At 34.7% G+C, this 25,931-nt stretch overlaps 3 protein-coding genes across 6 annotated transcripts; 2 read left to right on the plus strand and 1 right to left on the minus strand.

The window, feature by feature from the left end:
- Positions 1-1,406: 1,406 nt before the first annotated feature.
- On the plus strand, positions 1,407-6,417 carry LOC112522973. The gene is made up of 7 exons (XM_025132350.1): positions 1,407-1,557; positions 2,970-3,031; positions 3,122-3,406; positions 3,931-4,065; positions 4,874-4,930; positions 5,125-5,259; positions 6,128-6,417. Exons 3-7 carry the CDS (start codon positions 3,125-3,127, stop codon positions 6,191-6,193), a joined length of 675 nt encoding a protein of 224 aa, XP_024988118.1. The 5' UTR covers positions 1,407-1,557; positions 2,970-3,031; positions 3,122-3,124; the 3' UTR covers positions 6,194-6,417.
- Positions 6,418-10,828: 4,411 nt separating this feature from the next.
- LOC112522576 lies at positions 10,829-21,235 on the plus strand. Of its 4 annotated transcripts, none has more exons than XM_025131786.1 (13): positions 10,829-11,591; positions 13,148-13,279; positions 13,406-13,598; positions 13,831-13,997; positions 14,098-14,272; positions 15,064-15,125; positions 16,586-16,667; positions 17,909-17,944; positions 18,232-18,289; positions 18,434-18,534; positions 19,475-19,558; positions 19,637-19,707; positions 20,786-21,235. In XM_025131786.1, exons 1-13 carry the CDS (start codon positions 11,086-11,088, stop codon positions 20,886-20,888), a joined length of 1,770 nt encoding a protein of 589 aa, XP_024987554.1. In that variant the 5' UTR covers positions 10,829-11,085; the 3' UTR covers positions 20,889-21,235. The 4 variants fall into 4 exon arrangements, with proteins under 4 accessions (XP_024987554.1, XP_024987555.1, XP_024987556.1 ...); XM_025131787.1 differs by having other exon boundaries at positions 13,163-13,279; XM_025131788.1 differs by lacking the exon at positions 17,909-17,944.
- A 792-nt stretch (positions 21,236-22,027) lies between these two features.
- Positions 22,028-23,386, minus strand: LOC112523180. Its single transcript, XM_025132670.1, has one exon. It carries the CDS (start codon positions 23,201-23,203, stop codon positions 22,220-22,222), a length of 984 nt encoding a protein of 327 aa, XP_024988438.1. The 5' UTR covers positions 23,204-23,386; the 3' UTR covers positions 22,028-22,219.
- Positions 23,387-25,931: the final 2,545 nt, after the last annotated feature.

Raw genomic sequence — 25,931 nt, forward strand, 5'->3', positions numbered from 1 at the left:
GTTTTAATTGAATATATTATCACTTATAAGTTATATTCTTTATATTTAGCAATACAAAGTCAAAATTACAACTTCCATCACTTATTCCTACACGCAATGGACATTCCCAACTTTCAAGTTTGCACACAATACAACTTCAATCAACATCATTTTTTTGCCCTTTCTAACCATGGTGTTTAAATTATACATATAGGGTCTCGTTTAAAAGAAAAAAAAGTAATAAACATACCATTCATCTGTACAGTATAAGTATATTGGTACAAGTAGTTTTTTGGTATGCACATGTGCATACGTGCATTGAAACTAGCAAACGTATTCAATTACTTGTATTCACATATGCATATACGTACATACATGTACAAAAACCAAGAAACAAATAACCGTCCAATTATTTGTATTCACATGTATATACAGTACAGATGAATGGTTATTAAGTGTTTCTCAATTCTTATTATTTTGAAGGTTTTTACTTGAACCTCACTCTATGCATGTATATGTAAAAGTAAATATATTTGAGTTATATTTTACTTTCAATAAATACAAAAGATAAAACAATATTTTTTGGACTGTTTAATACCCACACCGTTTCCACACCTAACGATCTCAAGTGAATCCAAAAACACAAATAAACCTCTTTTACGTTTGTTTTCTTTCCATTTTATTTTTCCTCTAATTATTTTCTTTTTTCCCAAATTCGAAATTCAACCATAAAATTGTATTTTAAAAGTATCTATACTATATTATAAAGCATTTGACAAAAACTCTTAAAAACCATTTTTTATGCACGAATTACTATTTATTGATGCATATTACTTAAAATTTAAGATTACAAGTAAATTGTGCATAAGTACAACTTATTAAAGCTCTATGTTTGAATTTGTGTAACTAACTGTGGATAAACATAATTAAATAGAGAATAAACATCTCATTTTAAAATATAAAAAATATAAAATATAAAATATAATTAAGATAATTATTAAGTCCAACAGAATACTTAATTATTATCATTATAAAAAAATATTATTAAACCTAAATTAAGTTACTTTGTTACGGTAAATTAAATTATAATAAAAATTTTGAATTAAAAAAATATATAAATAAGAACTTTTAAATAGTTAATTTGATACTAATATTAATATATTTTTTGCAAATTTTGTATGATGTTTTTAAATTTATATTTTATTTAAAAATAAAAACATTATCGTTTTCTTAAAACCACATAAAATCGTATTATATTGACATAGATAAATAATAAAACAAAACATTAAAATCGAAATATGTCTTGATGCATTGCACGAGTACCATTCTGGTGTATATATAAATAAAGATACTTATTTTTATTTAAATTACACTCAAATGTAAAGCGTCACGCAAATTCCGGTTAGTGACATTAACGGTCGTGATCACTTGACGTCTTCACCACATATATCGTTCTTCTTCCATTTTGCTTCTCAAAGCTGAGGTTCTCCATTGCTCTCTCCCTCCATGTCCGCCAATCTCATTCACCTACTACTCACTCCAAATTCATCTTTCTATTCGAGTTACTGAGCTTTTCAGGTTCGTTCTCGGCCTTCTGATCTAAATAATTTTGGATTTTTGTTCATCGTTTCTCTTTATGAAAGTTATGCTAGAATCTTTGGAGGAGATTGTGTTATTGATTCCAAACGATAGTTTAATACTTGTTACGTATTTGAAATGTTATTAAGTGATAATGGGTGAGTGAATATGCTTAATTGAGAGATCAGGAGTCATGTTAACTGATTGCCTTTTGATTTTTCGAGGAACAGTTGGTGATTGCTTAAATTCTCTATAACAAGTGTTATAAATAGGCAAATGTTGAGGTTTTGAGTATGCAGCATATTTCTTATAGATTTTGCAAAGATTGACGTGAAAAATCAAAACTGTGGTTATGTTTTGGAATGGAGGTGGAATCTGTGATAGTGTAAAGCTACTTTCAGATTGGAATTTTCATGTATAATAGGATAAACCTTTACTAGGTTTTGAAAAGAAAGTCTTGCCTTTTGTATGAGAATGTAGAAATACAAAAAAAGAAAGGGTAATTATGAGTGTGCAAATGGAATAGAATAAAGGTTAGGGTTTAATGAGTATATCACACTCCTTGTGTTTCAATTGTTGATGTACATTTTGATTTTCATGGTGGAATGTAACAGATTTAGTATCCAAACTTGATATAAAATAGAGATTTGTAAGATATATAACAATTTTTTATTATGATATTATATGTAGGCTACTGTTGACACAGTTTTTAGTCTTCCAAATGAAAATCAGATGAAGTCAATTTTGGATTTTTAAGATAGTTTTCTTACCATGAATGGAAATGTTTATCTGATTTTGGGTTTGGGTGGTAGTAATTCTAATTGAACAACATTGCAAGATGGAAATTAATGATTATTTATATAACATACAGGAAAGAGTGATCTTGTGTGTTAGAGTATGAAAGAGGGGATATAGATATATGATGGAGTGGCTTGTATCGTGTTGCCATGTCTTCTGGTTGTCGATATCTTTTCTATCTTTTAGTTTTTCATTATGATATCTGCATCTATGATGACATCTTATGGATCGTTCAATTTATAGAATGCGCTGAATTTTAATAGTTGTTTGTGTCCTGTCCTATGGAAGGTGTTCCAGTACACAAACAAAGTGGGTTGGGGTTTAGGGGTTGTTTTGAGCATTCTAGCATCACCTTCATACTTTGCTCTTAAAAACATATTTTCATCAACCTTTCTGATGTAGAAGTTTAATTTTTTTATAAATGCTAGTTAGAACTTAGGACGTTCTTCCTGCTTTGTAGTTAGTACTCCAAATGTTGATGGGAGTTTAGAGATACCGAGTATTTCCTCCTTCTGGAATAACAAAAAGAGTAGTAGTTAAGAATACATGGACAAGGTTTACTATTTTGTGTAATAGCAGTGGAGCACTAAATTTTCAAAAGTTATGTCCTATTGGCTACAGATTTGAATTGCAGCCATCTTGGGTTTATAAGACAAATACTTCTTTCTTAACCCAGGTAAAGGGACTAAAGTGATATGAATGCTTATCACCCTTAAAATTTCAAGAGGTCTTTATGAATCCATGATTTTTTTTTTTTTTTTTGCAGAATATGGTGAGTGTTCAAGCCAGTCTTCCTTGTACTTGGTTGTTAGGAGGTAAGGAGCATGTTGTGAGAGGAGGATGTCGTAACTTTCCATGCTTCAGCGACTCAGGTTTAGGTTCTTCTGGCAGTAAATCACTCCTTTTCCAGAGGCTGTACATTGTAGATGGTTCTTGTATAGGTAAACGTTGGCATCCTATTTGTTCTAGTAAGATGGATGATGATGCAAATAGAAATGACTCTGGTGATGGTATAAATGAAGACGAGCCTTCTGAAGGTGACCCTGAATCAGTAAGTTGATATTTTTGCTCCTACAAACTTAACCTGTAAGAATAATGTTGCATCAATGCATCATCTGGATATAGCCAGCCTGTTAATTGTATATGCCTTCAATTCAAAGAAAGCAACATAAAAATTGAGCTGTCTTATGAATACTGACCTTTGCCTTAAAATATACTATTTATTTGCATTATGTGTGTACTTACAATCTTCATGCTATTAAGTTGCTCCAATAGAAACATTAAGAAAGGGATGTATGTATCCTTAATATTGAGTAGGTTTAGACAAAAACATATTTCCATATGGCAGATTTCATTTGCCTAACCATGAACAACATAAGTTAGTTCTCTTCCAGCTCTTTGAAAGATCCCTGGATCTTGGTGAGCATGTATATGTCATGAATGTATCTTTTCTTGATTTTTAGTTTTCTTGTTACCATTCCTTGCTGGCCGTTAATAAAGATGAGAGTATGTATATGTACTTGCCTGCATGTATATGCATATCTTAGCTGCAAATATTAACCTTCCATTTTACAGGTTAACAATGAAATACTCAGAGAAAATCTAGAAAGAATTATCGGTGTAGATGATTCTGCTTTTTCCGGGATTGATCTGGCAACACTTATTAGGAAGAAATATGGACGATCCTATGACGTTCAACTTATAAAGAAGGTATAAGCTCCTGTATTTAACCACTAATTGTTATGATAAGTTGAAAAATAAGTCTACCAAATCTGCACAAGAGTAGCTTTATACGAGTAAAATTGAAACTATGCATATGGAAAGCATTAATCATTCTTATTCTGATAGAGTCCTAGGTTTGGAATTTATCATGTTAGGAGCTTTATTAGCGATCAGCAATCACTAACCTTTTCTAACGAACATGCATGTGCTTTTGGTGTCGGAAAAGGGGAATGAATGCTTTGTTTTTATATCACTTATACTTCAATGTTCCTTTGGCCGCTTTAGTTGAAATTTCTGCTAAACAACTTCTACTGGATCTTTGAACATGGGCTTCGTTTTGTTGGCTGTACTTTCAACAAACTAGAATAGGATTACACAATTAACGATATGATCTGTTAAATTGGTAAATAAGTATAGCTTCAGAGTTCAGATCAAAGTACTGAAAATATGAAATGGAACAGATGAAGAAAAAGGGTATCTCTTATATCAGAGAACACATATTTGTAGTCTTTCGTGCATCCATCTATTAAACATGCCAATGCACCATATTCTCTGGAAGGAAAGTAAAAAGAATGAAAACCCGGATGTAAACTATTCTCTGTTCTATTTTCCTTCGTCATCTAATGCTTCCCTTTCTCTTGTTGGTCTGCTTTTTTAGAATCATTCCTAATGACACTATTCCAATGACTTCTCCTTTTCCCTCTATTACTGCTATATAATTAAATGCACTCATGGATCCTTAGACTATTTGTTGACACTTCACTTCACATGTGAATTTTGGTTTTATATGGTACAGGAATTCATGGGTAAAAATCTCCTTGCACTGAATGTCATGTGGAAGTATATGGAGCAGGTAAGCTACTGCTTATCCTCGAAAATAATGTTCCGTCCCTTAAACGTGACTTCTGAACTGAGATAATGTTCCACAGTTATAGACCCTTAAATGTGACTCTTGCATCAATTTATAATCCAAAAATGCTGGATGATGCTTCCACATTTTGTTGTCAGCTGCCTGATGATATTCTGCTTATGGATTTTGTCTGATAGAGATCTTTTCCTCTGACTGAAGAAGAGTACTTGTTAAGGCTTGATGATGTGGCAAATACGTTGAAATGCTGGGGAGCGGTTTCTCATATTCGGAACAGCCTCGAAAAATTGAAAGAGCGTCCACGGATTGGAAAGGTATGCCTTGGGTCTTATATAACCTTGTATTCCCTCATCCAAAAATTCAAGCAATTTCCATTTTGGCTGTCCAAAAAAGTAACATTTTTTTGTTATGGTTCGATTATTTACTTAATTTTTCGTTAGCAATCATTATAAGATATCTGTGACATTGATTTTAGTATCCAAGTGTTGTCAGTTTTGTTTTATAATCAGCATATAAAATATTTGATTATTAGTCGAAGAGTTTGGTTAAATTACGTGATCACTTAATCGTTATAATTGCATTATTTTGGAGAGAACAATTATAATCAAATCTAACCCTTCAAATATAATTACAATAAAATCATCTATAGAAAAATTAACAACCAATTAAAAATATAAATTACATTAAGGGGAGGTTCGGTAAGTGCTTATTGAGCGGTTTGGGTAAACTCTGACTGAAAATGAGTGTTTGAGTAAGCGCCGACCAAGTTAGAAAGCAACCCCTTCCTTGTCGAGTCAACATCTCAGTCAACATATTTGTGTGTCAGAGTGTGTTGGTAATAGTCTCTTTTTATCTGGTAAGCACCTCTTACTCAGTAAGAGGCGGTCAGCATGCAATAAACAACCCCTAAGAAGCTCATCTAGGCATTGCCTGAGCACAAGCCATAGAAGGCTCGAGCTTGATCACGCCCATCATGATTTTGGCAGCTTTTCACGAGCTTTAATAAGCATGCTTGGCTGATTTGTGAGCTTAATCCTATAGGTGTAACAATTAACACGGTATTATTAGATCTTAAAATCATTTTCTATTAGCAACACGATACAAATGGAGTTGAATACAATATCACACAACTTAAAAACGAGCAAAGTCATCTCTGTTCATTAAACTTACGTATTGCTACAGGCAGTGAGCATCTTTATAGACATGGATGATTCCGGAGGGCGCACAAATGAATGGATATACAAGTAGATAAGATCGTAATTGAATACGCATGTCGTGATGCTTGCCATACGTGCATCCTGAAAGCCAGCCGCGCGATAAAAGGTAATGAAGGGATGCTGTCTGTATATTTTCCTCTGAATCTGTCCAGATTTCGAATTGAAGGTAAAGAAGCAATGGCAATGCTTCCTTGTAATATGATTCTGTCATATTCTTTGTAAGTAATATAATGGTCTTTCTGTCTGTTTGTCTTCTATTAAGAACTGTTTAGAATAAGATCAGAACGGACCATATATATATATATATATATATATATATATATATGATGGATTATCCAATTAAGCTATTTCTAGAAATTGATTAAAAATCAAATAAAAAGAAATGGTTGAACGCATAGCCGGCCGGAGTTTCAAACGTGAACAAGGTCAAAATAAGAGAACATGAGAACGCTCACATCACATGTGATTTTTGACTAAAAATCACATTTGCTCTTAGGTCCTAGGGCCAAGGGTGTGCACGTCCCCTAACCGAACTTGAATGGCATGTGATTTTTAATCTAAATTCACATGTGATATAGGCGTTCTTATGTTATCTTATTTTGACTATGTTCTCGTTTGAACCCAACGAATGTGTAAAACTGTCTATATGGATTAATCTGTCTGGTTACTTTTCCATTAAGTCCTGTAGGGGTAAAGCCGTTTGTGTGAACTAATATGTCGTTATAGATTGAGAAGATTTTTGTTTGGAAGGTTTTTTTTTTTTTTTCATAGATGGAAGTAACGTGTTTTTTTAATTTGGAGGGACAAGTTGGGAAAAACTTGTCATTCTGCATAAAGCTACCCCTATGCATGAGAATTGGCTCCGATCATCTGGAAACCCGGTCGGGGATAGGAATTCCCTGTTAAATCGGGTCTCGGGAACAGGGACAGGGATCCCCGTTTGGCTCAAACCGAGGATGGGGACAGGGACAGGGACAAGTATCACACTCCCCACTCCGCCTCGTATCCGCATATATATTAATTAATAAATTATATTATATATTATTTATTTCTATTAAATCGGTAAATAGTAATTTCTATTTCGATATATTTTGGATATTACTAGATGTGGTTTTGGATATTACTCAATATTTTTTGGTACATGTGACGTTAATTTTTTTTTTTAGATTAAATTTAATTTCTTTTGGTTTTCGATTTATTAATTATTGAATGATGATGTATATTTTTTGTATTAATTAAATTACTTTTGATTTTAGGTTTAGGAAAAATTACATCAAAATGGAACCAACTTTGACCTAATTTCTATTTTGATAAATAAACTTTCAAATGTATTATTTTAAGGTTTGAAACAAACTTTTCATGTTTTTAGGATCTTATTTACCTATTAAACAAATAACCAGATACCTTCAAATGACATGACAAGAAAAAAGTAATATAAAAAAACTTACATAAATATTTAAAAATCCACGTCATATATTTAAAATTACATGTCATTATTAGTTTAAAAATAATAATAAAAAACACTAAATTTAAAAATAAGAGGGAATATTGAAAATCAAATAGAAAAAACAAAAAAAATTAATCCAACCGCTTTTTTTGCACAATATCCATTCATCTTACAGCATCACCAGATTTCCTCGACCATCGTCTCCTCCGTCGTCATCCTCTTCCACCATCGCCTCCTTCGCCGTCGCCATCCTGCCATCACCTCCTCCTACTACGTCGTCTTCTTCCACCATAGCTCATCGGCTCGTTGGCCTTGTCCTCCACAAGAATGATCAAAGAAAAACAATGAATGAATTAGAATTGAAAGGTGTTTGTGGAAATGCTTCAAAGAAGAAGACAGTTGATTCACTTGTCTCAAATGAAACAAATTTGTTCTTGTGGAGGGATCTGTAGTAGGTCATAGGTGTTTATTGCTTCAATATTATTAACTTTTGGATCGTATGAGAACCCATGAACATCAGTCCGACATCTCAACTTGTAAAAATTGTAATTTGATTTCTATTTATAATTGATTTTTGCTTGAATCATAACAAACACGTACAACTTTTATAAAAAAAAGTAGCTCCAAATAACATTATGAATAGAAAAATATTTAAATTGTTTTTCAAATTTTAAAATAGGAATTAGGCTAAAGTTTTTCCATTTTGCTGCAATTTTTCCTAAGGTTTATTGAAAAAATATGAGATTTAAATATGTGTGACGTCTCATACATTTGATTTAAAAAACTTACACAAATGGAAAGAGAATCTTCGTTTCCCGGTTGGGGATCCACGTTCCCGATTAGGGACGGGAATGAGGATATGATCAAATCCGGGGACGGGGACGAAGATGGGGGATTGGGAACGGGATTGGGTCCCCACCTTATTACCATGCCTAGCGTCTCAAACAAATTATCTAAAATGAAAATCAATATTCAAACTCTTAAGAAAAAAAAAAAAATTCAACTCCAACAACTTCTCCAATCTGAAAATTACGATATCAATTATATTATTAAAATATTTCATATATTTTGTAAAATATGATTTATCTTTTCCAAATGTTTTTTTGAAGAAATATTTTCTAAACATTTAATTTCAAAGTTTCTTATTGGTAGAATACGACAAAAAATATTCCCTTTCACATAGCAGTTTTTCCTTTACAGTACTTCAAATTTAGATAATTTCATATTATCTCTATTATTTTCTCTGTTTGGTTTGTAAGATTTGTTATGGAATTTCATTTCAATCCCATGTCTGGTTTAAATAAAGTCCGGAGTTAAAATTTCAGGATTTCAATAAAATCCCATAAACATTGGATTTTGAAATCCCACGATGGCATATGTTAAAAGCATTTGTTTTATAATAAACAATTAATAAAAGATATTTTTTATTATTTTTTAATTATGTATAACATCTGTTATCTATGAATAATGAAATTCAATATCATTTCAGATGCTTTAAATTAAACACACCAACAATTTATCATTAGATTTTATCTTTGTTTACCTCGGGTTTGGCTTTGTGTTTATGAAATAAAAGAATGACCGAACAGATGAACTGTTTAACCTAAATACTCCATAAGGAAAAACCATTTTGTTTTAGATCGTTTATTTGATTTCGAAAGTTTTACACCCTTAAAGGGTGTGTTTGGTGTCCAGACAGGACATGACATGACAACTCTTTAACGTTTGGTAAGATAAAACAGAACAAAACAGAACAAGTAAAATGACAAATTTACCTCTAATGAGTTGTTAATTTTAATTAGTTTATGTAATTTATTAAATAATAATAGAATAATTATTATTTATAACAAAATATATCATTTGAAAGTTTTCGTCAAAACAATTAAAATGACACCAAATAAAAAGTTTATGTAGTTTTCATTTTTTATTTTTATCTCGTTTGTACATTATTTATCATTATTAATATATAATAAATTATATAAATTAATAAAAATACAAAAAACTGTATTAAAATAATATTTTGAAAACAGTAAAATGAAAATCTAAAAAACATAAAATTTAATAAGTAAAAATTTAAATGAATAAATAAAATGTAAAAATGAGACATATTTGATGTTTTAAAAAAAAAAATTTATTTTAAGGTTATATTAGTAAAATATAAATATGTTCCAATTTATTTAACCCTATTTCATGGAGTAGAAATGGAACAAGTCTGTTCCAGTTTATTTCATTCTATTCCCATAAAATTTATACCAAACAAACAAAGATTCTTATCCTGTCATATTCTGTCTAAGGGGCTGTTTGGCAGTTGCTGAATGATTTAGTGCAGAATGATTAAGTGGTCAGAATGGTTAAGAGGGTCAGAATGGTTAAGTGCTGAATGAAATATGGTTGTTTGGTAAATGTTTTCTGAATGACAACAAATTACCATTTTACCCCTCTTCTCATTGCCTCTACTCTTTCATTCAAACAGCCCTAATCCACCAAACAGCCCTAATCCACCAACGATCAAATCGACCAATTCAAACAGCCGGTTCATTCAAACAGCCCTAATCCACCAACGATCAAATCGATTATCTAATTCAAACARCCCTAAGTTCATTCAAACARCCCTAATCCACCAACGATCAAATCGATTATCTCATTCAAACARCCCTAWGTTCATCGACATTGTGATTGCAGAGAGAAGGAAAAAGGAGACAGAAGGGAAATACCTGAAATCGAGTGAGAGACGATGTAGAAGACAACAGAGACGATGGAGAAGACGCTGGAGAACACGATCGAGTGGGAGGAGAGAGCGGCGGGAAGCAGTAGGGGCGGCGAATGGAAGACCGACAATGGGAGGGGGAAGACCGACGATGGGAGGGGGAAGACCAGCGAATGGAGACGGCCGGCGACTGAAACCATGGAGGGGGGATGCGATGTGAAGAATGGCTTGAGAGGGCAGAGTTGGAAAAATCAACATCTGAATGGTTTAGTGAGGTAGTAGATGCAAAATGGTTAAGAGGTTATTGTAATCATTAAGAGGTTTTTTTTTTTTGCCAAACGGTCTTAACATCTTACCGATTAAGAGGTTGGCTCTTAATGTAACCATTAAGAGGTTGGCTTTTAATGTAACCATTAAGAGCCAAACAAACAGCCCCTAATATACCAAACTCACCTTCAACATGCATTCGATTCGATTCAATTCGGGTCGGGTCGGTTACAGGTCAGGTCACAAACGACTGCTCCTTTACGCCCTCGATATTGGCGGGCCACCAATCGGCAAAAAACGACGCGGCCGAGCTCCTCTCTCCGCCACCGCTATCGTCCACCGGCACACGGCAGTGAAACGGGAAGCCTCTACTAGTTCTTCTTCACAACGCCAATTCTAGTGGTTTAAGTACGAGAAAGAAAACCCTATTTCTCTACCTCCCTTCTGTTCGAATACTTCTTCCTTACAATCAGGTTCTGGGAAAAGCAAACTGATATGATTAATGGTCGAGATCATCATGATGCATCATCACCAGCAGCAGACAACTGCCATTCCAACGGCTCCTATCAGTTCTCCTCTTCCCTCTTCTTCCTCTATTAGATCATCACATACGACGACCACCACCACCGCCACCAATAACAGCACGCAGCAGCAACAGCTCCCTTCGCCGATCTCTCTTGCGGGACATGTTGTTACGCCGATTTCCGCTGCTCATCCTACAGGGGAGCCCGCCGTGATCATGCCCACCTCCTTGCCACTGGCGAGAGTAAGGCTCTCGGACCTAGTCCCTTACGACGGGGCGCCTACGGATTCTTATTTGAGAGCGGTGGAGGCCTTATCTGGTTCGCTTACAAGACACAACGCGGCGGTGATTGAACTTGGAACAGAAGATGGAGCGTTGATGAGGTGTGGGTTGGAATCGGCCAGATTGTATTTTAGAACCAGGGCTGGTGGTAATTGGAGTAGCAGTAATGGTGGTAGTGGGGTTTATAAGTATAGGGCAGGAAGGTATGTGTTTTCTCTATTCATATCCTTCTTCATACGAGCCTGGAAATGCTTGGATTCTTTTATGCTTTGTAGCAAGTTTCTCATAATTTATCCATCTGGAATAGTAGATCGTAGAAATTAGGAAATTGAGGTTCAGCTTATGATCTGGAATAGTATATTGTAGGAAGTTCCTTGCATCAAAAACTCTGGTTATCTGGTTAGCCATTGATCCTGCTAGTGCATATTACTGACTGCTGCATGTTGTTCTTGTAACATTGTATAAATGAATGGATTTGCATTTAAAGCTTCTGTCATACGAACGGCTGATAATGGCACTAAAATTTGGAAACACCTTGGGTGCTGATTGTCATTTTTCTGCGTCATTCATAGTTACCTTGATCTGTACCTTCATAGTCTAAGTAGCATGGACGCTTGGCACCCTTTTCAGGGATGCCTTTATAATGGTAGTATTATAGGTATGACAAATATCAACTGACTCTCTCAATTTAAGCAGGAAGATTCCATGTTGTGAGTTGCTTAGCTTATTACTAGTACTTACTACTACTATGAGTATTGTTTTAAATCAGTGAAGTACTGCTATGGTATTTGTGAGTTGGTGCTGTTGCAGTTGTACAGACACATACATTGTCACTGCTTATTTGAGATATCTTGTTTTGAGATTTTCTATGCAGTGTGGGTAAGAAACACTTTTGATAGGAAGGCAAATATCATGGTGTATGTAGGAGGATTGAGGTGTTTTAGTTCACCATCAGGGTTACATGACATGATGACATTGTGGTTTGTGACGCAGTGACCATCTTTTGAGTTTCTTTGTTTTCACTTTTTCTTACCCTGATTTAGCTTTTTGCGGGGTATTTGAAAGGTGTATGTTTTACACTATTTCTTTCTATTCTGACAGGTGTTTTCAGGAAAGTTTCTGATAAATAATTTGTAAATGGTAGCAAGTGAAGCTTGTTGGTTTCATTTCATTATGCTGGAAAAATAAATATTCTATAGATATATTTTATTCAATAGATAGCCTGGGAACACAGAGAGTACAAATGTGGACTGTGTCCCGAGATAATGTAAACAACAAGAAACCCTACATAAACAAAATACATAGACTATGCTAGTATGCTCTATATCTAACAAATACAAAACAACATGCAAGAAGAAAGATCACAAACTGCTGAAGTTGGTTATGGGACTTTGACAAAGAGCACAGACAAGACTGGAAAAGTATGGTTTTGCTGGTTCGTGCTTTGATTTTGATGGGTTTGCATCAAGGAAGGACTGTTAAATGGACATGAGACCCAGCAGGGATAATTTATTATGTTCTTTGTAAATGCTGTCTTATTGGAAATAGAAAGGTTATGGGGATTCATATAAAGTGCTCATGTTATGATAACAATCCAATCCATATCACGTTTCTGTCTTATAGAGGCATGTTTGTAGTACATGTAGAGATATGCTGTCATTGATGCTGTCTAGCTAGCTTTGATTTCTTTTTTCATGTTAGTTGTAACCTTCCGTTACTCATCCAAGTGTATTTATATGGCACGTTTGGATGTTATAAGAATGTCATGTGACAGGGCTTTAGAAGATACGGATTCATCTCCACCATGCATGGCAGATGTTTTCAGATGCATGGGAAAGGCTGCTCGTGCTGCTTTATCTGCAATGGCTAGGCACCTTCGTTTACGAAGCGAGTAAGAAAGATTATCATGGGCTCAAGTATTCTTTTATTGCGTTTGAGGATCTCTTCATCTGTTCTCTGTTTATCTTTAATGTTCATACATTTCACTGATATATGCTTAAACTTGCACTTAATTCAGCGTTTTTAATCATTTACTTGATGACAACCCCTTACCTGCTATTGAGGCATCATCATCAGTACTTGTTGCATCTTACTCGCACACGTCATCACAAAAGGGAAAAGGTGCTATTGGTGGAGGGAACGTAACAACAAACCATGAAAGTGAAAAGGGATTGTTGACATTGGTTAGTTCAGACGCCCCTGGTCTGCAGGTATATTTTCATCAGATTATCTTATATTGTTAGCATGTGATTTTGACTTTTATATCAGCTTATAAAATTTTATTTCTTTGGAAGGCTGTCTATCCGCTCTTGTATCTTTGTTATGATTTACTGTGATGAATTATGACCCCTTATGCTAAGAAAGCAATTATGATTACTTTATGTTGTATGACTGTCAGTTCTTTGAATCATTTCCCTTCAGTAGTTTTACTTCTCTCCCTAGGTTCGTGATCCCAATGGTCGTTGGTACCTAGCAGATGTTGGTTCAGCTCCTGGCGACCTTTTACTATTGACAGGGAAGGCACTCAGCCATGCCACTGCCGRACTTCGCCCAGCTGCTTCYTATATGGCTGCAACTGATCACTCTCCTGCCACTGCTAATACTGGACGGTAGATCAAATTGATRTTGAAGCATAATATTGTKATTGGAAATTGATTTTCTGGTTTTGATTGTCATTTAACCTTTTCAAATAACTTCTCTGTATTGTAGATCATCACTGGCATTTAGGCTCATGCCACAAGGCAATGCTATATTAGACTGTTCTCCGATTAGAACAGCTGGTCATGTCATCCCTCAGAGCTATGTACCAATCTCTGTAAGCCAGTTTATGGATGATCTTTCTGCTGATGAAGACGCACCTTGTAACGGCTCTGATAATGTTTTTGTAAGCCAAACTTACTTAAAAATGATCTAATATGTTCAACTCTATGCCTATGTGCCAGTTTCATATTTATGTATCAGCTTAGCATCAGTATTATAGAATGTGTCTGTCCCYCTTAACTTGTTTCCAGTTTTGCTAACTTTGAGCATCTAAATTTGTTATACAGAAGTACCTCTAAAACTGGTTTTTTATTTGTATGGTCTCATATTCTTAAGWKYTTACAACTGAATACAACAAAACCTGAAAGTACTTAAGATAGAAACAGAAACAAAAGCTGGCCCATGTTGAAGGACACTCTAAACAAGTTGCATGTCTTCCAGTGTCTGCCTCTCCTATGTAGAGCCAAATTCTATGTTAATCCCACTTCAGTAAGTACTTTTCTACTGCTTCTATCCACATATGGTCTTGCCTAACCCTATTATGTGTTTGTGTATATACGTTTAAATTTATATCGATCTACATGTGTATATGCGTGTATATACTGTGACATATTCTGCTCCTTTTTATATTTCTTTAACAAAAAAAAAAACTGGTGGATGTGGATGTGAAAGCTTTATGTTCATCATTGTAATAGATTGAATTGTCTAAAACCTTTTTCTCAATAATACTATGGCAGATGGTTTGTCGGACTAATTTACATTTTAAAAGTTTAGATTGTTAAGTTTTTGGGTAGCAAGTTCTTTATTAGTAAAAGTTTACATGATAATTCTTCTGGTGTGTCTGGTAATTATCTGTAATTTGGCTATCAATCTGTTAAAAATGAATAGGCCTCACAGTGGGATCTGAATTGACAGGCAGCTTGGAAAAACTCGAATAAAGAACCATCACTGAGAAGCGTTCTCTCTGATTCATTGTCGTAAGTTGTTCATTCTTTGTATGTTTGCGCTGTGGCTTTATTGCTATTTTACCTCAACCAAGGAGGTTCTTTATTCCTTTGAACCATGATGCTAGCATACACGGTGGCCACAGCATGTGAGTAGCGTAATTTAGCTGAAAATTTGCAAAATGTACATGAAGTCTAACACTTAGATATACTTAACCCATGAAGTACAAAAGATGGTAGCAATTACCCTATAAAAATAGTCCCTTGGTATTTACCTTGCTTCCAGCCCAAATCCACCAGACAGACATATGTGGGTCATATGCTCGCCATTTTGTGGTTCTGTTTACACTTTCTACTCATTTATTTTCATTATATTAAAATGAGATATGAAGAAATAGACTAAGAAATGGAAAAAAAAATATTAACATTATATCTTTGAAAAATGTGATGGTTTCGTTTTAGCCTACCCCAACTAGTTTGGGATAGGTTTTTTGTATAAATTTGAAGGGAACAAGTTAGTTTGTGTAGAGGAGCCTCGACGTTCTGAAATGTTCATCTTTCACCCCTAACAGGTATAGGGTAGCTTCCTCCCACCAGTTACTTTTCATCCAGAAAGTGAACATATTGCATTGTGAGGTCAGAACATTGCTAGAAAAGTAATATTTAGGTTGCCAACTTAAAGATAAGATGATGGGCGTGTGGGCCATATCGGTCTTCTTCCTGTAAATAAATCACTGTTGAGGTTTATGGATCGATCGATACATAGTATGGCTTCTGGGTTATCCTATTTCTGGTGTAGTTTTCATATAGCCAAACTACTGCCCCTTCTTTGAGGGACTACATATTACATGTTCTCTTACACTTGGCCTATTAGGAATCACAAACTTCCAACTTGGACAGTATGGCATTTGAATTATACCTTCCATTGTAGTTTTCATACAAGCTACCTATTGCATGTTCTTTGAGGTGTAACTTTTACACACTTGCTCATAATTACACAATTAGGGATCAGAAAACTTGCATCATTAAACTTTATAGTTTGCTTTCTGAAAGAAAAAAACCCTTAGGTGCATCCGATACCTAAAGGTTTTGAAGGTCATACAATTGTATTATTTACCTGGTCAGCCAGATGAATACTGGCTTAAAATTGCAAGCTACACAAATTATTCCAGAGACCCAGTTAATGTATGACCGAAGACCAAGTTGTATCTACCTTTGCCACATGAAATATTGTTTGGTAGAGCATTTTTGCTTCTTGATAACACAACTAGCTGCATTTAGGAATGTGATACTTGACTGTTAATAATTAGAGGGCTGCTTCTACTTCTCTAATTGCGATCATTTTTATGATAATTATATACACTTTCATTGTAAGAACTGGTGATCCAACTTGATTAGAGTTTGCTTCATTTCATTTGGCCTCACACATGCTTATTACAACTATCAAGTTTTGCAAGATGTATGGATTCTAATGCAATTTGGCAATGCTTTAGTGGCTCATTCCTCGAAGATGCTATGCTAGTTCCATGTGGGCATTCGTTTGGTGGCCTGATGCTTAAGAGGGTCATAGAGACGGTAGGTGAAAGAATGCTTTTTTCTATATTGATACTAAATGGCAATATAAAATGTGGATTATGATTGTGTTTTGTGACAATAAATTTCTGAATTTGCAATTAATAGCTTGTTTGAGAGATTGGTGAGCATTGAGAGCATAACTAAACAAAGGTCCTTTTGGGAGTGCTTGAAAGCAGTATTAGAAAATGAGTGTTTGGTAATCCTAATATTAATTTTCCAAAGTGGCTTTAAAGCCAAAAATAGGTCAAAAAGGCAGAAGTGCACCTTGATGTTTGTTTGCTTAATGAGTACATTTTGAGAAAACTACAATGGCCAATAAGACTTCTGTGATTTTGTCAATGTATGTGCTTATTGTAATTTTATGTTTTGACTACTATACTTCCCAACATTTCCTTGTGAACTCTTAATCTTGTTTTGACGTTTCTGTCCCTCTGTTCTACTTTTTCTTTCTTTTTCATATTTTACCATTACTTTTGTAGTTTTGCAAAATGATGGCCTCTTCAGTTTCGCTCAATTAAGCATTGCATCTTAAAGAAAATTCAGTTTCAGATTATGGTGGACTATATATTTTTATATAATTTGGAAAAGTGAGGTTTAATGTGAATATGTTTGTTTTGAAATATGCATGAATGATCATAGCAATTAAATCATGGATAACCATTTTGCTTATTTTTCATTAAGTGCATTGTTCATTTCACCAGACACCCTATATGTTTTCAGTTTTCTCCTGTTCATAAAGGACTCTTTTATTTGGATACTTAAATTAATGTGTGTTTACAATGGTTTTCAAGCAATCCCGAAAGGCCGAAGCCTAAGTGAGAACAATGTAGAGAGGGGCTTTTGTAGAATAATGGGACTAGCCTGTCTGTGCATCTAGCTCGTTTGTTATCTTGTTGCCTTTAACTTGTGTTTAGTATTGCTTCCTGACAATGATTTCTGTTTGACATTTATAAGTTCCAATATTAATCACTGTTCTTGCTTTGTCTGATGGAGATCTTTTAGTTCTTGTTTCATCCATTGGAAGTCACATTAGCCAAAATATCTCTACGACACTACTGATGCTCACCAAAAAAATCATTCAAGTATCTCTCCTGCTTCTGTTTGGAATGTTTCCAATTATCATATAGTCATGAAAAAGAATGTTGGGTTATTCTGCTTCTAAGTTAACATTCAAACTAGTATTGAGCATAGGCCATAACAACTTTGCATTTCATTTTTCATCTCATAGATCTTCCTTTCAGGAGGGAAAGAATAGTTTCATGTGCATGGTTATAAAGGTGAGGTTCTGATTGTTAGACCCTCCATAGAAACTCATCCCTTTGATTGTCATCTGTGATTATCTCACCACCCCCCTGTAGCCGTATCCAGAGAAAGCATTTATGCAATGCAAAAGCATCCAAGTGTTCCTGTTAATCCCCATTTTTGGTCTTCCTTTGCGTTCACCATCACCTATTAAATCAGTTACTTTTTCCTGATAAATGCACTATAGGTTTTTATTTTACATGTCAGATTGTATTTACATCTAGGTAGGATTTGGAATGACGAGCCCATTTTTACATCACAGGGAAGATGTACCATCTGCGATGCTGAATTTGGGACTGGATCTCTAATACCAAATCATGGTAATGTACAGTTCATTTCTATGTTTTTCTTTCTTATCCGCCCCCACAGAAAAAAGTAATGACTTGTATTATGTGAAATATTTATGCTTCCTTACCTTCATTGCTGCTAACTCCTGGTTTGATTCTGATTTATGTCATCAACAGCTTTGAGAGCTGCAGCTGCAGCTGTTAAGCGTGAGGATGATCGAAGGCTTTTTCACAATGCTGCTATGCGTAAACAAAGAAGAGAAGTTGGTGACCGCTGGGTATGTCTTATACAGATGCATAAAACGATGGCACTATATTCCTTAGTTTCTAAAAATGAGGATAAAGGCTGAACAAATTTAGTTGCAGACACAGGCACAGGCATTAATTTTAGATTGGAGCATTAGTATGTGAGATAAAGTTACCAGTGACTATCTATAGGAATGAAATGGTTCTCATGAGTATGCAAATAGTGGCTATAGATTGCCCTGTGATGGTACCAGCTTTATTGGGTTTTCCCTTTCGTTCCTTAATGACTTGGAATTAATTGTGGTACGTTGAACCTATAAGATTTAACTCCTATCCTTAACAAACTAATGGCCATTGAGATGATGGTAATAACCTACCTATTGCCTTGTAACATGGAGATGCGCATGAAAATTGATGAAAATATTGAGCTAACTAGAGTCTGTTTGCTATATGTGGTAGTTACTGGAATCATAATGGACTTACAACCTGAACTCTACAATTTGTTAAGTGAACACAATCTAGTTCTTACATAAATACATGCATGCAAAATATTTGTAAGAGTACTTACTGGGTAAGAGTCTTCTCCCTCACAGCATACGATTCTCAGTTCTTGCTATGCCTCTTGCCGGGTAAGATTCTTGGTCCTTGACATGCTCACCGGTAAGGTAACTGCCACCCAGTAAGCACTTACCCTGTAAGCGTTTGGTGAACGGCCCCGTAGAGTTTCAACTTACCCTGTTTTATCCATATCATGTATGTGCGTTGGAGCTTCATGGATGTTATGGGACAACTTGAACAAATCAAATTTAGAATATATGAAATAATTTGTGAATGTATGCAGTAACTGTGTTAGTAGTAGCTTGTTGCACATTGAAATAAAACTTGTTCTATTATTTTTGATATTCTAAGTAGCATATGCATGTCTTTCAATGGAATTATGAGCCTAATTAATATGATCCATGAACAATTCAGGTAAATGGGGATGTTACTTCTGAAAATGGGACCAATAGATGTGTACAGTATCCATTTTCTGTAAATGAGAAGGTTGTTATTAAGGTGAGTATATGATCTTTCGACTTTGTGATTAATACATCTAGCTGTAGAAATGTTTGGTTAAAGGGAAATGATGTGCAGGGAAACAGGAGGACGCCCGATAAATTTGTTGGGAAAGAAGCCATCATTACATCACAATCTCTTAATGGCTGGTCAGTAGAATATAATACAATTTGTCGTTTGAACCTTTGCATTTTCTGTCTAGCATATAGTCCTGCTAATGTTACATCTTTATCAGAACAAGTGAACAACTTTAGTATGTTGATTTCTCTCCGCGTTGTTCTCATAACTTGCATAATGACCTGCGCTTCATGTCGTAGATATCCTTTTTTAAAGGTTGAAGGATATTTGTTGGATAAGTGAACAAGTGGAAAGGCTGGAGGGAGATTTTAGTCTCCCCATTGGTATTAAATACCCCCTTAGGTGTTTTTTTTCATGGATTTTGGAGGAATTGGAAGGAATTGGTTTTGACCAAATTCCACCCTCTTGTTTGTTCAAGTTTTTGAGGATGGGAATCTATAAAATCCTTTGAATTCCACCAACCTCCTGATTTGGTCATTCATTGAAGTTGAGGAAGGATTTCAGATGCATTTAATTGGAATCCAACAAATTTCGTTCCAATTCCTTGGATGGATACCAATTCCACCAAATTTCGTTCTATGAATTCCAAAACCCCAGTTAGTCAAATTTCTTTGATGGTTCCAATTCCACCAAATTCCGTTCTGTGAATTCCAAAAGCCCCCATAGTCTCTCTATTGCTGCTGGACTTGCATATCAACTACTTTCACATGTACATGTTTCTTCTTAGTGCTGTTGTAAGGAATGTTGCATTCAACTGCACCTCTGTTTCTGGTAAGTGGGATAGGACAGGACGGAGCAAAAAATTGTTGCTCATGTTTGGTGCGACATTAAGATCGGGACATGACAGGTATTTTTGTCCATCCAAATAGGTGTAAAAAAATCAAGGAGATAGGACAAATTTGGTAAATTACCAAGCACCCTTGTTAAGTTAAAACCCTAAAACCATGCACAATTATTTCACACACCTACCTCACTCTCGCCTGTCCACTTTTGTCCAGTCCTATCTGCGTACCAAACGCATCCTGCCCTGCACTTGTTGATTTAACCTTTATCAACTAACCAACCTTGAAGAAATTACAACCAAATGCTTAAACTGCATTTCTGATTGTCCCTTTGGTCCTTGATTTATTTGTTGATATTATTTGATAGGTACCTCGTAAATATTATTGAAAGTGGGGAGAAGGTTCGGTTACAATACCGATCTTTCAGAAAGATCCCAAATTCTCCATCCGGGCCGGTTGACAACAGTTGATGGACACAAGCCAGTTCTTTCAGAAAGATGCGAAATTCTCCATCTAGGCCAGTTGACGACGGTTAATGACACGGACACAAAATGTGGAATCTTATGCAGTGGCTTGGTTGGTCCTGGAAAACAGTCTTTACTTGACTTCTGATTGTCAAGTGAGTTGATTTTAATAGTGAAATTGTTAATTGATAGCCAAAGATGTTGGGTAGAAGCATTTATGAATCAAGATTTGACGTTATGGGATGGATGATGATATACATGTTTTTACGTTCAAGAATGTATGTATATATGAAGTACACACATTTCTCCCACTCAAAAGCTTGCTCCTTTGATTATACAAAACGGCTTCATATACACAGGGCTTATACAGTGTTCTAATCAAATTTACAAACTAGTTTTTATATGTGTTATTTCACATGTGAAACAGCACATCAATATGTGTGAAAATCCCAAGTTTATACAGTGTTTCACATGTGAAACATTTGATACCATTTTGTGTTTGAAAAAAAACAATCTTGAATGTTTCTAAAGTAACATTGTATAAGCACTGAGTTAGTTTTCACGTATATTGTTTCATATATAGAACAATACATGATATGAGCTGTATAAATGCCATGAAATAAGTCATTACAAGATGCTGCTGATTGGAGGAGTAGAAAACACGAAAATATGCAAACATTTTAGTTCATTTTTATTAACCTGGATGTTCAACCCGCTATACGAGCCGACTAATCCCAGGACGACCACCTATTTTGTAGATAGCCCAGAGTCACTGCATTTGAACCTCCGTAGCCACAATTTTTTTTTATTTCTTCTTGGATTTGAAGTCAAAAGCCTACAATATTTTGGGAGATACTTACATTAAATCATTAAATAAGACTACAAGAGTCGATACACGCTTACCAATAAGTGCAACACTTGTTACACTTTCACTTTAACTTGAAGGGTTAATTTTAGTACATTAAACAGATATCATTTGCAATATTTTTTTCCGGTAAACACTTACCGGTTATGAATCTGTCATTCTCATTTACCAGGTAATACTCTCGGTCCTTGTCATAACTCTTTCCGAGCAAGATTTTTAACCATTTTCATGTTCTTCAGATAAGATTTTTACTTGGTAAGCATTCGAAAAAAAGAACCCCTAATCTTAAAACATGTATTACTTAAATTTCTATTCAGATATTCAAACCCATACAAATTTGCACGCCCTTTCAACAAACGACCACGTTTTCGGAACAATACACTAGCGATTTTGTGTGATTGTATGTAATAATCCCATCTAATCATCTACACGTATTCACACTTACAATGGACCCACCCATCTTACCAAACATCTAAATGTCTAGACGGCCGTTACGCGTTTTCAAGACAGTGCGAAACATACCGTTAACTCCGTTAGTCAACGCGTCTATACCATCTGAGAACTTCTTCGCCGCCGTTCCCAGCTCTTTCACTCCGTCCTCCAAACGAACCCTATCGTCGACGTTATCTCCGCCGTCAGAGACAACGACCTGGAGAAGATCGCGTACTACCACCGCTTGGCTTGTCACGTTGCCAAGCTCCAAAAGCCCATTTTGCTTCGGCTTTATCAGGTCAAAGATTCGAGTCCGCACGCCGTTGACTGAGTCGGCCCAGAGGAACTCAGCCGGAACTCTGAGTTCAATGACATCGAAATCTCCGTACAGCACAGCAACGAAAACGCTTCCGACGAAAACAGTCAAGACTCCGAGAGCGTAGAACGTACGACGGATCAGATCTCTTCCGCTACTTGTCTTGCTACGTGGCAGCAGCTTAACGAGCAGTACTGCGAGTTCCTCCATCAAATCCTTCGCGCGGCGACCTTTCTCCTTGGCAGATTCTTGTGAATCGTTAAGCAATCTACCGAGAGCATCCTTTGCCTTGTTCAATTTCTCAGGCGAAGGAATCTGATCGGTAAAGTTCAGCAAACGAAGGCTGAAATTCATCAAAAGGCGACGATCTGTTAATCGCTGAACCGCCGAGGAAATCAAATTACACAGATCAAGTACCTTCAGACTGTACTCCATATACAAAGCCTGATAATCATCCGCCTCAGATTTCAAATTCGAGATCTGATCCTCCGCTTCAGAATGAACCGTTGAGAGAAACGAAACAGCCGTCGACATCCAAGACAAACTGATTTCTGACGAATTCGGGGCGAGATCTAGAGTTTTCAGAAGAACGATTACCTTCTCATCAAATGACCTAGCGTCGAGTTGGTAGTTTCTGGGAACATGCTTCGATTTCTTCGTGAATGATCGGAAATGGGAAGATAACTGAGCTTTCTCGACGATAAACATGGCTAAACCTTTGGGAAGTTGAGATATAATCGATCAGTCAAGGGGACCTTGTTGCCGGTGACGATAAGTTTGAGTTGCCGGAAATTGTGGCTAGGGTTTCCAACGGTGGTTTTATTCAAGTCGATGATAATTCGTAGAATTACACAAAGCGTGTGAAAATAAACGATCAGAAAATTCTCGAAAACTGCGTGTGACAAAATACCCACTTTACCCTCCGGCTTCTTTCTTATATAATATTCTAGGTGCAATTATTGCATACACTATTTCAGTTTAGAGAATTAAAAAACTCCAGAGGACAAGCACTTCACTCGCTCTAATCGTTTATTGGTAATATTTTATCAGTAAAATTATTTAATAAGCATTTATCAGATAAGATATTTTTATTCATTTACTAAGTAAGATTTTCGATCTTTATTATTTTTTATTGAATAAGATTCTTAATTTTTGTCATGTTCATCCGTCAAAACAAATAATAATCCTCAATCACATAAATGTTTGACAAACAACCATTAATCTATAAAAGAAAGTCCAAAAAATAACTGCTTCTCATTCTAAAATGAATGTAACTTTTTCTTTTCATTTTTTTTTCAGTAAGAGACTGTTTGACGATTGCTGAATGATTTAATGCAGAATGATTAAGTGGTCAAAATGAAATATAATTGTTTGATAATTATTTACTATGAAATAGGGGCACTGAATGGTTAAGGAAGACTTATGATACAAAATCATTCAGAGGGTTTTAAAACCATTGAGACATAATTTTTTTTTGTCAAACAAGATTCACCTCTTAACGATTCAACAATTTCCTTCTAATAGAACTATTAAAAGGTAAACAAACAAACTCTAAATATTTATCTAATTCAACACAAATATTAATATTCATTATATTATGAAGTATTTTAGATATTTAATTACTAACAACAAAAAATTCCTAAAATGTGTATACTTGATACATTTATTTTATGAAAATATTTTAGCAAAATAAACCAAGAATATATTTATATTAATTTTGAATAATATTTATTGATAAAAAACTAAAATATATTTTTTGAAATTGAGAATAAAATATATTTGTGAAAAGAAAAGGGCAAAATGATAAATTGGGAAAGGGATGTGATAGGATGTTTGCGGGTGTCTTTTGCTTATCTTGTGGTGAATCCCAAGCGTGAGTTGGAGATCACATTAAAAACGGATTATTATAATATATTTTCTTTATTTTCCAACTAAGCTAGTTTTGTCGTTTACTTTGGGGTTTTTTGGGGTTGTTTATTTTTATCGACTTATTTCGGTAAGATACCGGTAATGATAAGTTTTTTGTGTTTGGATATAAGAAAAAAAAAATGATTATACCGGTTTGGCACCGGTAATAATAAATTACTTTCTTCTAACTTATTAACTTATGTTGGTGTAGTACTGGTAATAAAAAGTTTTTAGACAAAAAAATTATGTTAGGTCCGGCCCAAACTCGTAAATGATCACCTTTAATGTCTAAATGAGACCATCGTTAGAAAACCTGATGTACTCATCTTGACGGGGATGAGAATTCCTGCAAAACCGAGGCTAGGATCCCAAAAGTTAAAAATCCTGGATCAAGACGGATAACGTGATCCACGACTTGTTTCGGCTTCTAATATTTTGTTATTGCCTAAAAAATAAACCAAACTATCAAAGTGATCCTTGTTATTTTAACACTTTTGTCATACAACTTGTTAGTGATAAGACGTTGAATTTATTGTGTTTATATTACGGTTTGTGGTACATTAAGATATGATAATGGACAATAAAATAAGTGTATTATTAAGGAGCCGCTCATCAAACGCTTACTCGGTAAGCTTTTAACCGGTTACTTATCTTATCGAATGAACATGACGATGATTGAAAATCCTACCCAATAAGAGCGATGACAATGACCGATAGTCTTACCCGGTAAGTGAGTGAGACGACTCTTACCCAGTAAGCGCTTACTGGGTAAATTATTGCATACGATACCGTTTTGGTGAATTAGAATCTTACTCGATAATTAAATAAAGAGTGTTGACTCTTATTGATAAATGTTTACGTAAGTGTTCCCTAAATGTTTGTAGTCAGTGAATACTTCACATTTGTCAAATGGATGTGATTGTTAGCCATAGACTATGGTGATACTTGGAGTATTTTCAATGAGAGGTTCTTATAAACAAAAATTGTAGCAATTTGTAAGAACTATTACCGGAAAGAATTCTTTTAAGTTGCTCATTTTTTAAAGCTTTTGTACAAGAATCTTGGTTATTACTTTAAATTTTATATGAAATACATTATATATATATATATATATATTTATATTATCGATGTTGAAATAATATATGGGACCCAAAAAAAGTTCTCATTAGTCACTATTGTTATGGAGTTTGATGGTAATTTTAATTTGTTTAGTTGACAATAATAAGATAAAAGAAAGTGCAAAAAAAGAAGTTTCTAGAGCAATTTCCAACAGGTTCTCCACTATAGATAATCTCCAAAGAAAATTTATGTTTATCTCCAACAGTTTCTCCAATTTGAAGATTACATTATAAATTATATTATTAAAATATTCAGTACATTTAATAAAAAAAGTTACAAGAATCTTAATTCTTACCTTAGACTTTGTGTGAAATAACATGTTAATAGTTTTTTATACATTTTCTTTTGACATTTTAATAATTTTTAATATTATTATTGATCTTGAAAAAATAAATGGAAGCCACACCAA

This window comes from Cynara cardunculus, assembly GCF_001531365.2.
Source record: "Cynara cardunculus var. scolymus isolate 2C chromosome LG 12, CcrdV1, whole genome shotgun sequence".
In the NCBI taxonomy this organism is placed as follows: domain Eukaryota; kingdom Viridiplantae; phylum Streptophyta; class Magnoliopsida; order Asterales; family Asteraceae; genus Cynara; species Cynara cardunculus.

What these genes read in the sequence shown, in the direction of transcription:
- LOC112522973 (XM_025132350.1), top strand. Translation starts at nt 3,125, where the DNA reads ATGGTGAGTGTTCAAGCCAGTCTTCCTTGTACTTGGTTGTTAGGAGGT. An exon ending in CTGAAGGTGACCCTGAATCA is followed by an intron (nt 3,407 to 3,930) that starts GTAAGTTGATAT and finishes TCCATTTTACAG; the next exon opens with GTTAACAATGAAATACTCAG. An exon ending in ACGTTCAACTTATAAAGAAG is followed by an intron (nt 4,066 to 4,873) that starts GTATAAGCTCCT and finishes TATATGGTACAG; the next exon opens with GAATTCATGGGTAAAAATCT.
- LOC112523180 (XM_025132670.1), bottom strand. Translation starts at nt 23,203, where the DNA reads ATGTTTATCGTCGAGAAAGCTCAGTTATCTTCCCATTTCCGATCATTC.